The sequence below is a fragment of the Panthera pardus genome, unplaced genomic scaffold, assembly GCF_024362965.1.
Source record: "Panthera pardus isolate Hobbes unplaced genomic scaffold, ASM2436296v1 HiC_scaffold_6, whole genome shotgun sequence".
NCBI lineage: Eukaryota > Metazoa > Chordata > Mammalia > Carnivora > Felidae > Panthera > Panthera pardus.
In genome coordinates, this window is record NW_026526991.1 from 2,171,876 (window position 1) to 2,183,984 (window position 12,109).

Below are 12,109 nucleotides of genomic sequence, written 5' to 3' on the forward strand. Positions count from 1 at the left end.
AAAGATTATTGAATTTTTTACCTTTTTTTTTAAGGTTTTTTTTTTTTTTTTTTTTTTTTTTGAGACGGAGACAGAGCGCGAGTCGGGGAGGGGCAGAGAGAGAGGGAGAAACAGAATTGGAGGCAGGCTCCAGGCTCTAAGCTGTCAGCACAGGGCCTGATGCGGGGCTCGAACCCACGAACCATGAGATCATGACCTTAGCCAAAGTCGGACACTCAACCAACTGAGCCACCCAGGCTTTTTTTTCTTTCTTAATACCAAGTCCCTCGGCGCATCTGGGTGGCTCAGTCGGTTGAGCGTTTGACTTCGGCTCAGGTCATGATCTCGTCTGTGAGTTCGAGCCCCGCGTCGGGCTCTGTGCTGACAGCTCAGAGCCAGGAGCCTGCTTCTGATTCTGTCTCCCTCTCTCTCTGCCCCTCCCCTGCTCATGCTCTGTCTCTCTCTCTCTCTCTCTCTCTCTCTCTCTCTCTCTCTCTGTCAAAAGTAAACATTTAAAAAAATTAAAAAAAAAAATACCAAGTCCCTCACGCAGGCCATAAAACTGGTGCAGAGATGGGGCGCCTGGGTGGCTCAGTCGGTTAAGCATCTGACTTCAGCTCAGGTCATGATCTTGTGGTGTGTGAGTTCGAGTCCCACGTCGGGCTCTGTGCTGACAGCTCAGAGCCAGGAGCCTGCTTCCGATTCTGTGTCTCCCCTCTCCCTGCCCCTGCCATGCTCATGTTGCCGTCTCTCAATAATAAATAAATGTTTAAAAAAAAAAACACTGGTGCAAAGGCACAATGTACAGTGGTGTGCTCACCCTGAGCTCACATTTGCTAGGGGTCCAACCGTTAAGATAGAAAATCAAACAAATGTTCTCATTGGTTGGCAACACTCAGCATCTCTTAGGAGAATAGAGGAACAGCTAGGAGAACCGTGACTTTTACCCAAAATACTTCCCAAAATGATAGTGTTAATGGGTTAGGTGAAAAGTGGCTGAGATCTTGGAAGAAAGTGAGTTGGTGAGCCCCGGACAGGAGACTTGAACTTGTTTCTAGACTAGAAAGCATCAAAGGAAAGGTAGGCAGGTATTCTTGAGAATGTGGCAGAGACGGTGACTCAGAAGCGTTCATTGAACTCTGTTACGCTAAAGAAAGATACAGTGGGCACAGCCAGTGGGTCTTCTGATGAAAGCTTTCTGATGACTCAGATTTTAAAGGGGTATTTTCAAAAGCTGGAAAGTAAGGGTAGCAAGCAGGGATGGATATGTGTAAGAGTTGTGCTGGGGGATTAGAACGTAAAATAAGTGGAGGCTTGCAAAACAATAGGCAGATTGAAAGAGTCTTCAGAATTCGGTTTGCTGCAAATCAGTGACTGGAAAAAGAGTCACTGCTTTGGACTACTTGTGTATGTTTTAAATGATTAAATGAAAATGAAGTTAGATTAAGTGAGAATAAAATTGGCACCGCTTTTGTCATCTCTGTTGAGGATAAAGTCGTTCAACCAAAAGGGTTGAGACAAATTAAATCCTACAACAGAGAAACAGTTTGTGAAAGGAATCGCAGAGCCCTTCTGTGATCTTTGAGGAATGCTGGGGACCTTCAAGGGGAATTTAATAATGACTGCTCTTCTTTCTTGCACAAATCCTGAATTTTTAAGACAAGAGGAAGGCATGTGGGGCCAAAATATCCGCTTTACCACTGAGAATGCAGATCCTGGAGAATGTGAGCTTCCTAATACTGAATTACAAACTTAGCCAGTAGTAATTGGAATGGGGCAACCGTCCCTATAGGTTTGCTGCCAGGAAAAAAGGGCAGGAGGCCCAGAGAACAAGGTAGATGTCCCTCTGTGTGGAGCCTCAGAGTAGAAATAGGAAAGAGGCACCCCTCCCCTCCAAGGAAGTGAAGAGAATGGGGAAGTTTTTTAAACAACTTTTGAAACAGTAAAGGAAGTGGTTTAAATACTGATAAACTGGTGCCAATTCTAGGCAATAATAATCTAGACTAGACTTTGGTAATCTACACTAGATTATCAAAAAGATGGCTTTTTGAGCACCTATGATAGGAAATCAAGAATCATAAATTTGCTAACAAGTCTTAATTCATTTTATTGATTAGTTTAACATATTATTTGATAAGAATGACATTGTTGAAATCTCTATTTTGACAGACCATTTGACAAGCTGTCTCTTTGTTTTAGACAAGATGAAAAAATATAAAGTAAATGCTAAAACACTTGTGTGAATTAGTAAATGATTGACTCTTCCCAGCTGGATCACTCTCAGATTGGAAAGAAGTTTTTAGGGACAGGCTACTAGATTATCCTCCGCTCTATCAAGTTCAGCATTCCCATCAGTGACCAGATAGGGAAACACAAACCGAACATAAGTGGAATAATAGGGTAGAAAAGAATTTGGTGGTGTGACTGTTACTAAAATATACTATTCATGGGGCACCTGACAGGCTCAGTCAGTGGAGCATGCAACTCTTGGTCTCTGGGTTGTGAGTTCGAGCCCCACATTGGGTGTAAAGATTACTTTTTAAAAAGTTAAATCTTTAAAAAATTAATTAGTGGGGTGCCTGGGTGGGTCAGTCGGTTAAGCGTCTGATTCTTGATTTCAGCTCAGGTCATGATCTCACGGTTCATGGGCTCTGCACTGACAGCATGGGGCCTGCTTGGGATTCTCTCTCTCTCTCTCTCTCTCTCTCTCTCTCTCCACCTGCCCCTCTCCCCCTCTCATACTCTCTCTCTCAAAATAAATTTAAAAATAAACATTTAAAAAATTAGTTAATTAAATGAAATATAGTATTCACTTATTTAGTAGATATTTATCAAACATCTATGTGCTATGCACATAAAGATAAGGTCCTAAGATCAAAACATATATTAATACAGTTCAACCCAGCTGCTTAAATATTCCATAGGAGAGCAACACCTATTTTAAAATATTATAGATTTTAATTGACAATAAGCTTAATATGTGAGTTGGGAGTTAGGCTGTGATCATCAGCGAAACTGAGATCTCAGGCATTGTTAATAGAAAGCCTGGCTTTCAACAGAATGGTTAATGATGGCCAGGTCTACTCAGTCCTCAGCTACTCTAGCAAATGGCTTTCTGTTGTGGGCTTTGCATTGAGAAATTGGATGAGATACGCGTGAAAGAAGTGAGCATGTTTAGCCTGAAGATGAGACACAAGAAACTGTAATTGTCTCTAGACACTTGAGGAACCATCCCTGTGCATATACGGAGTGCATTTCTAAGCCTTTGATGTGGATTAACTCATAAAATCCTCCGTCACTAAAGTTATTGTTCAGTTTTGGAGGGGAAACAAGGCTTAGAAAGGCTCAGTAAGTAACTTGCCCTGCGTCACACAGCTCCGAAATGACAGCCCATATAGTCTGCCTCTCAAAGCAGACTCTTGACCAGTGTGCTGCTTGCCACCCACGGAACCAGCTGATTCAGTAGGCTCAGCGGATGAAAGTGCAAGGAACTCATTTCAGCTCCGTGAAAACATCTTAGACGAGCAGTCCAAAGATGGGAGGGAGGCTTTTCTCTGTCTGGAGGTTCCTGTAGCCCAGCGCAACTCACTCCTGAAAACCGTGGAGAAGGAGCCAGTTGGGTCATTTGACCTTCTAGGCCCTTTTGCTCTGCGACTCTGAGTGTTTGGTGTGAGACGTCATGAATTGAAACTCCAGTGTCTTACTTACAGGTCAATATATTTTTCTTATTTGTATAACAAAAATACCTTGTTTTAGGCATTTATTTAGTAGCTTTATGAAGTTTGATCTATTTTGTTTTACGGTCCATTTACAGGAACAATTTCTCAAGCAAAACTCACATTGTTATTAAAACTGTTTTGTCTCGGGGGCACCTGGGTGTCTCGGTTGGTTGAACATCTGACTTTGGTTCAAGTCATGATCCTATGGTTTGTGGGTTCGAGCCCCGCATCAGGCTCTGTGCTGACAGCTCAGACCTGGAGCCTGCTTTGGATTCTGTGTCTCCCTCTCTTTCTCTGCCCCTGCCCCGCTCGTGCTCTGTCTCTCTCTCTCTCTCTCTTTCTCTGTCTCTTTCTCAAATATAAAAAAAACATTAAAAAATTAAAAGAAAAACACTTTTTTTGTCTCTCAGAAGCCTTCCTGATTATGAATTCATAATTTTTATTGTAAAGAATTTAAAAGCTTTTTTTTTTTTTTTTAAGATTTTATTTTTAAGTAATCGCTACACCCAATGCAGGGCTTAAACTTACAAAATCAAGAGTCACACGCTCTGTCAACTGAGCCAGTGAGGTGCCCCTAAAAGCCCTTATAATCTCACTGCTCAGTCGTATAATCTCACTGCTCAGTCGTGACCATCGTTAACATTTTGGTGTATTTCTCCGGATGATTTAGTATTTTTTACAGATATTTTTCAAGGAAAGCAATCGACATTTGCTTTAGACCTATTAAGATTCTTTTTACAGAAAAAAAAAAAAGTTTTATTTTAGTAAGTTCTGAAAGAGTCCTCTTTTTTCTTGTTAGGTTTCTGCCTCAATGCTCAAGCAGTTTCCCAACAGTGGCCTGAATCCAGGTCTTTTCAATGTGGGGCCCCAGTTATCTCCTCAACAAATTGCCATGCTGAGCCAGCTTCCACAAATTCCCCAGTTTCAGTTGGTGAGTAGCAGATTTTCCCCCTATAGCTAAAAAAAAGATTATTTAGGGGTTTTTTTCCTTTAATTTTGATTTGCTTCATTTTATGCGTCCTTAAGGGTTAATGTATCCGCTCAGTTGGAGGTAAATGTGACCAGTAGACCAGGAACTTGGTGGTACTTCCCTCCTGGCCACTGGATTCCACAACCTGCCCTTAGATGCGCAACCCCCTCGAGTGTGTCCGTACGTCCGGCTTAGGAAGCTTTGCTCCGCTCTCTCCTTCCCTGTTTTGTAGGCATGTCAGCTTCTCCTGCAGCAGCAGCAACAACAGCAGTTGCTACAGAACCAGAGGAAGCTTTCTCAAGCTGTGCGCCAGCAGCAAGAGCAGCAGGTACGTGGGATTGGAAGGGTCCCTCTGGTGCTCTGTGTGAGGGCTGCATCTGTGCTTAACCTCCGACAGCAGACCGTGAATCCTATGCAGTCTTTTCCTAGGAGGCTCAGGGTGTTGGCTTATCATGTGTCCATTTTCCCTCGGCTTCCCCCTCGCTCTGGCCTCCTGGCCTCCAGCTGGCTCGAATGGTGAGCGCTCTCCAGCAGCAGCAACAGCAGCAGCAGCAGCAGCAGCAGCAGCAGAGGCAGCCCGGCATGAAGCACTCGCCCTCTCATCCCGTTGGGCCCAAGCCGCATCTGGACAACATGGTACCCAACGCTCTGAATGTGGGGCTCCCAGACCTTCAAACCAAAGGGCCAATACCTGGATATGGTTCTGGTAAGTTGTTCAGTAATGAAAAACACCTTAAAAAAAAAAATCTTCCAGTCATGTTCTGAACCTCTGGTAGGGTTTGGTCCTGCCTTACCCTCTGTTTTCACAGCAAACACACAAGACAGATAAATATTCGTATCCCTGCCTGACAGATGATATCCTAGAGTTTCGACGGTGTCCCAGAGCTCACCACACAATTAGTAAATCGTAGAGCTAGGCTCCACCTTCTCTGGGTCCAAAGTGGTCTCTTTATGAATGGCAGTCCAGTGTTCTACCACCAGGAAGTTTTAAAAGCTAGTTAAAGGGTGTGTACGTGCTGTGCGTGATACATGTGTCTGAAGTTATAACCTGTTAAAATACATCCGAGTTGAGGTGTTTAGCTCTACTGATAAAATTTCCTTTTCGTGAAAAACTGGGGAGCTAAAATTAAACGTATAAGGCGAACTGATAAAATTCTTCTGATACTAGTATTTCATCCGATTTAAATAGAATTAGCACAAGTAAGGTTATACCTTTGACATTCATCAAGAATTTGTTGGCAGGCAAATCATAGCTCTTTCAGAACCGGGGAACATGTTGTAAACAGAATCCAATCAGTGAGGCAACAGTGACTTAAAAATAAAATTTAAAAATTAAAAAGGTACCACACACCACAGCAGGTTTCTTCTCAGAATGGCACATTTTACATTTTATTTTGATAAAGAAGGTACTGTTCTGTGCAAACTCAGAAATAAAAGTTGGGGAGACCTGAAATCCGTGTTCCTAGGAGACAAAGAGACCCTGACACATGGCCCTGCTTTCTGCTCTACCTCTGTGACATGCCCACTGAGGTGGGGGCTCACTTCCTGCTGGGGTGTCCTCATTCAGAGAATAGCAAAGACTTAAAGGATATCTTGATCCTGGATTCCAGTTGTGTGGTTTTGGGTTTTAAGTGTTTATTTATTTTGAGAGCGAACACACATGCACACGTGAGCAGGGGAGGGGCAGATGGAGAGCGGGAGAGGGAGAATTCCAAGCGGGCTCCATGCCGTCAGCTCAGAGCCTAACGTGGGACTCAAACCCATGAACCATGAGATCATGACCTGAGCCGAAATCAAGAGTCAGCCGTTCAACCAACTGAGCCACCCGGGCGCTCCTTGGTCTTGGATAGTTTTAACAGAATTAATTTCCAGCTTCCACCAACTACACTGTGTCTTTAAAATGTTCTGCCTAAGGGGCACCTGGGTGGCTCAGGCGGTTAAGCATCCAACTCTTGGTCTCTGCTCAGGTCATGATCTCTCAGTTCGTGTGATCAAGCTCCATGCTGGGCTCTGTGCTGTCAGCGTGGAGCCTGCCTGGGATGGTTTCTCCCTCTCTCTCTCCCTCTCTGTCCTTCATCTTCTCTCTCTCAAAATAAATAAACACTTTTTAAAAAAAATAATAATAATAAAATGATATACCTGAGAACTGACTTAAATTCAAATAATCTTTCTTGGGGCACCTAGGTGACTCAGTGGGTTAAGCTTCTGACTTTGGCTCAGGTCATGATCTCACTGCTCATGAGTTTGAGCCCCACATTGGGCTCTGTGTTGGCAGCTCTGTCAGAGCCTGGACTCTGCTTCAGATTCTGCGTCTCCTTCTGCTCTGCCCCTCCTCCATTCATATTCTCTCTCTCTCTCTCTCTCTCTCTCTCTCTCTCTCTCTCTCTCTCTCTCAAAAATAAATAACCATGGGGTGCCTGGGTGGCTCAGTCGGTTAAGCGTCCGACTTCAGCTCAGGTCATGATCTCGCGGTCCGTGGGTTCAAGCCCCGCGTCGGGCTCTGTGCTGACAGCTCAGAGCCTGGAGCCTGCTTCGGATTCTGTGTCTCCCTCTCTCTCTGCCCCTCCCCTGCTCATGCTCTGTCTCTCTGTCTCAAAAATAAATAAAAATATAAAAAATAAATAAACAAACATTCTTAAAAATTAAAAAAAACATACATACATACATGACTAACCCCTGTACCGTCACTTGACATGAGAGAACACAGAACTCTACACCGTCTCCTATCTTACAAAGTCATGCCCGTCTGGGATGTAGAAATCCAGGGTGCCAAGCAAGGGGAAAGCCTCCTATAATGACTAATGAAGGTGTCATTAACTCTGTGTTTCCAGTCTTCACCTTCTTAATCTTGTTTTCTGTTAAGGTGAAAGCTTGACATAAGAACCTGGGTGTTTTGGTGTGCTTCGAGTTGTGAATTTAGACACTGTATATGATAATAAAGCAGGGCAATTTTGTTTCTTCCATCCCCTTTTGTCAAAGAGTACGTGGTTCTCAAAGTAGAGCCCAGTGGTACAAAGCAAAGTGAACATCTGGAAGCCCCAGACAGCTTTTTCAGGCGTTTAAATGTGCATGGCTCTTCTCGGTACTTGTTCCCCACAGCATGTCTTAACTGGAAAGAAAAGTACCTTTGAACAGCTTGAGCAACATAGGTTAATGACACTGACTCTCTTAAATACATGTTTTTTACCATTTATCAGGTAAAACCTGTGAATAAACCTTTTACGTGCTTGCCTTTAGCCTGGGTATTCATTAATCAGTCAGTTGTTAAAAACCTAACATCATGATGTTCCAGTGACAGTTCTTACAACATCTTTAATATTTTCTGTCTTTTATTAAGAAGTAAAATTATTGGGGGTGGGGGTAGTAACATTATATGTTAGCTGAGAATCTTTTAGTTTTTAGCAGCGTATCTTCTCATTTATTTAAATATATAGAAAATATCATGATGTCTTATTAGCTTAATGGTGTTATTTGTGATTATTGTACTGGAGGCATAACTTCCTGATGACTGAAGGACCAGAGTTCAGTATACACGTATATACACTTACTGAAGAAATGTCATGTTTTTTTTATCATACTCCTGTTTTAAAGTAACTTATAAATGTAACTATGCATTAGAATCTACAGTAAGGAGAGGGACGCCTGGCTCAGTCGGTTAAGTGTCCAACTTCAACTCAGGTCATGATCTCACGGTTCGTGGGTTCGAGCCCCGTGTCAGGCTCCATGCTGACAGCTCGGAGCCTAGAACCTGCTTCGGATTCTGTGTCTCCCTCTCTCTCTGCCCCTCCTCTGCTTGTGTTCTATCTCTCTCTGTCATTCAAAGGAGAAAAAAAACATTGACTTACTAGTTTATTTACATTTCATAACTTATTTAACAAGGGATAATTTTTATTAGGTCTTTATCATGTGAACTGTGATCTGGCCAGTTACAATCTGCCTTCTAAGATGCATTTTGCAGTTTTTTCCACAGTTAAAAATTTCCTTAATTCAGGGGCACCTGGGTGGTTCAGTCAGTTGAGCATCCAGATCTTGATTTTGGCTCAGGTCATGATCTCATGGTTTGTGGGGTCAAGCCCCAAGTGCTTGGGATTTTCTCTCTCTCTCTCCCATTCTCTCTACCCTTCCCCCATTCACACACATGTTCTCACTCTGTCAAAATAAATAAACAAACCTTAAAAAAAAGTTCCTAAATTCATATTATGACATTTTATTTTAATTGAAAAATACATTTTGGGACTGAAAGTAAATCCACTTTCAATGCCTGGCTTGAATAAACTAAATTTATAACTAAGATTTTGATGAAAATATATTTAAAGCATACAGAGAAGTTAAAATTTTTTTCAAAAATTAGATAGCAAAGATGTAATGAAATGAGTAATATTTCAATTTGCCTAGTTCAATTTGCAGTTCAATACTGCCGAGTATTAAACTAAAAAAGACACCTGCAGGCTAAAAAGGAGCAAGAATAATTAAAAGCAGGGTACCTCGATGGCTCAGTCAGTTAAGCATCTGACATCGGCTCAGGCCATGATCTCACCTTTCAGGAGTTCAAGCCCCACATTAGGCTCTGCGATGATAGTGCCCCCCCCCCCCCCCCGCCCCTCATGGGATTCTCTTTCTCTCTCTCCCTCTCTCTCTGTTCCTCGATAACTTGCACTCTCTCTTTCTCTCAAAAATAAACACATTTTAAAAAAAAAAGAATAAAAGTCTCTTAGTCCTAATAAAGCCACTTTTGGTATATTTTCCCAAAATTAAAAAGTTGAATGACTTTAATAACTGCTTCACTGACCCTTAACTAATTGGTTTTTTTTTAATTAGATGGTTTCTAATTCTCTGCTTTTAGCAGAATTGAAAACATACTTAACCAAATTGTCTGGGGATAATGACTTATCTAAAGTTGTTGTAGCATCCATGTATTGAGCTGAGGGAAGGGAATATCCCCTCCACAGGAATGCAAAGAAGTAAGTGATGTTGTAACAAGACTCCTTCTTTCTCATCTAATTACTTACACAAGACTTTTTGGTGCTTTTTGTCTGTAGGAATTTTTTAGATAGGAAGAGCATGAATGCAGTCTCATACCTACTCATTCATAGGTATCTGAACCAATTGAGAAATAAAGTCCCTTGTCTTATTAGAAAATGTACTCCCAATAAAATTTAACTTTTCGTGTTTAAAATTTATCAAAATTTGGGGGTGCCTGGCTGGCTCAGTCGGTAGATCATCATCTCAGAGTTATACATTCAACCTCTATGTTGGGTGTAGGGATCACTTACAAATAAAAAAATCTCGGAGTACCTTGGTGGCTCAGTCGGTTAAGTGTCTGGTTTTGGCTCAGGTCATGATCTCAAGTTCATGAGTTCGAGCCCTGCCTCAGGCTCCTTACTAACAGTAAAGAGCATGCTTTGGATCCTTTGTCTCCCTCTTTCTCTGCCATTCCCCTGCTCACGTGCTCTCTCTCTCTCTCTCAAAAATAAACAAACATTTAAAAAGAGAATGTGTTAAACGGACAACTCTGGGTACATTCTTTTATAGTTTATTTTTATTTTAATATTATAAAAGCACTAGTTTGTTTTCTAATCTATAATAAAAGAAGTAGCAGAAACGAACTAACACAGACAAAGAGCGTGAAGGAGTGATTGGGTAAGGACAAGTTACCTTGAGAGAATTTCCTCAAGGAGGTGGCACTGAGCCATGTGGTAATGATGAATATAGACCAGGAATTAGAGTATGTGGCAAAGAAAGCAATTCTGGCAAAGACAGATAAGGTAGGCCAAGGGTTGGATTTGTAGGAATGATAAGAGAGGCGAAAGGGATGATGTACCGGGGAGATGAGTCCCTTGGGAGAGCAAGAGGCATGTCTTATTTCTGTTAATGCCTTTGCTCCTACCAAAGCCTGGCACAAATGAGGCTTTCTGTAAGCATGCATGGAACTGAATTAAAAGACTGTTTGATTTGAGTTCGGGCTCTGTTGGTGAGCTGGAGAATTACAGGGAGGCAACTTGGTGGACTGAGGAAGTTTGGTTTTGATGAAATAGCAAGTACAAAAAGTCTGGGCTTACAAATAGCTTAGGGGGGGTGCCTGGGTGGCTCAGTCGGTCGAGCTTCCGACTTCGGCTCAGGTCACGATCTCGCGGTGTGTGAGTTCGAGCCCCGCGTCGGGCTCTGTGCTGACAGCTCGGAGCCTGGAACCTGCTTCGGATTCTGTGTCTCCCTCTCTCTCTGCTCCTCCCCCGCTCGTGCTCGTTCTCTCTCTCTCTCCCTCCCTCTCTCCCTCTCTCTCTCTCTCTCTCTCAAAAATAAATAAACATTTTTTAAAAATTTAAAAAAACAAATAGAGGTTACAAGTCATGCTAGTTACTACAGGACATGGAAGGCAGACACAGAATTACGTACAGCCTTACATTGACTCTTCCTCTCCTGGTTTTGGGGTTGGAGAATGAACTTCTCAAGGCAGTTTTAGCTCCTGTTCTCTTCACACCCCTCTGTGTGTTTGCTTACCAAACTTTGTGATTCAGTTGTCATGCCGCCATGTTTTCGTGGTGTTTGATCCCCAAGGTTCTAATGAGGAAGATGCGCACTTTACTTGAGGTTCAGATGGAACTGCTCAAACTGTCCCCTCTTCCTAAGGTGGAGAACTCCTACTAATTTTCTACACTTTGTGTGTCACAAAAGAACTCTAAGCGGCTGAAATTAACGTTAGTTCACTGTGAGCTCTAAAGAAATTGCAGAGCATGGGGCGCCTGGGTGGCTCAGTCGGTTGAGCGTCCGACTTCGGCTCAGGTCACGATCTCACGGTCCGTGAGTTCGAGCCCCGCGTCGGGCTCTGGGCTGATGGCTCAGAGCCTGGAGCCTGTTTCAGATTCTGTGTCTCCCTCTCTCTCTGACCCTCCCCCGTTCATGCTCTGTCTCTCTCTGTCTCAAAAATAAATAAACGTTAAAAAAAAAATTTTTTTTTCAGAGCAACTTTAAAGAAAAGTAATACGGAGGGGCGCCTGGGTGGCTCGGTCGGTGAAGCGGCCGACTTCAGCTCAGGTCATGATCTCACGGTCCGTGAGTTCGAGCCCCGCGTCGGGCTCTGTGCTGACCGCTCAGAGCCTGGAGCCTGTTTCGGATTCTGTGTCTCCCTCTCTCTCTGCCCCTCCCCTGTTCATGCTCTCTCTCTCTCTGTCTCAAAAATAAATAAACGTTAAAATTTAAAAAAAAGAAAAGAAAAGAAAAGTAAAACAGAAGGAATAGTTCTTTATCTTCTTATTAATCCTCATGTCCTTCTTTCTCATCGTCACCAGAATCCTGGGTTACTCTCAAAAGCTCTTCCTCCATGATTAGAACCAAGCTTTTGCTTAGCCTGGAATCCAAGCACCCTGGGCTGGTTTCCTCTGTCGAAGGTAGAGTGTTACTTGCCCAAGGAGCCGGCCCACTTAGGCCATTGAAGCTTCTGTCA

General features: G+C 42.9%; 1 protein-coding gene and 1 long non-coding RNA gene across 16 annotated transcripts in view; one reads left to right on the forward strand and one right to left on the reverse strand.

Moving 5' to 3' along the window:
* TNRC6B (trinucleotide repeat containing adaptor 6B) overlaps positions 1 to 12,109 on the forward strand; it is a 256,980-nt gene that overhangs the window by 218,738 nt on the left and 26,133 nt on the right. For all 15 annotated transcript variants that reach the window (XM_053894740.1, XM_053894745.1, XM_053894738.1 and 12 more), the window contains 3 exons: positions 4,498 to 4,629; positions 4,901 to 4,996; positions 5,173 to 5,374. In XM_053894740.1, coding sequence (XP_053750715.1) covers positions 4,498 to 4,629; positions 4,901 to 4,996; positions 5,173 to 5,374 — 430 coding nt within the window. The remainder of the gene's footprint in view (positions 1 to 4,497; positions 4,630 to 4,900; positions 4,997 to 5,172; positions 5,375 to 12,109) is intronic.
* Positions 1 to 12,109, reverse strand: part of LOC128774916 (uncharacterized) — a 188,742-nt gene that overhangs the window by 147,942 nt on the left and 28,691 nt on the right. The window lies entirely within an intron of this gene.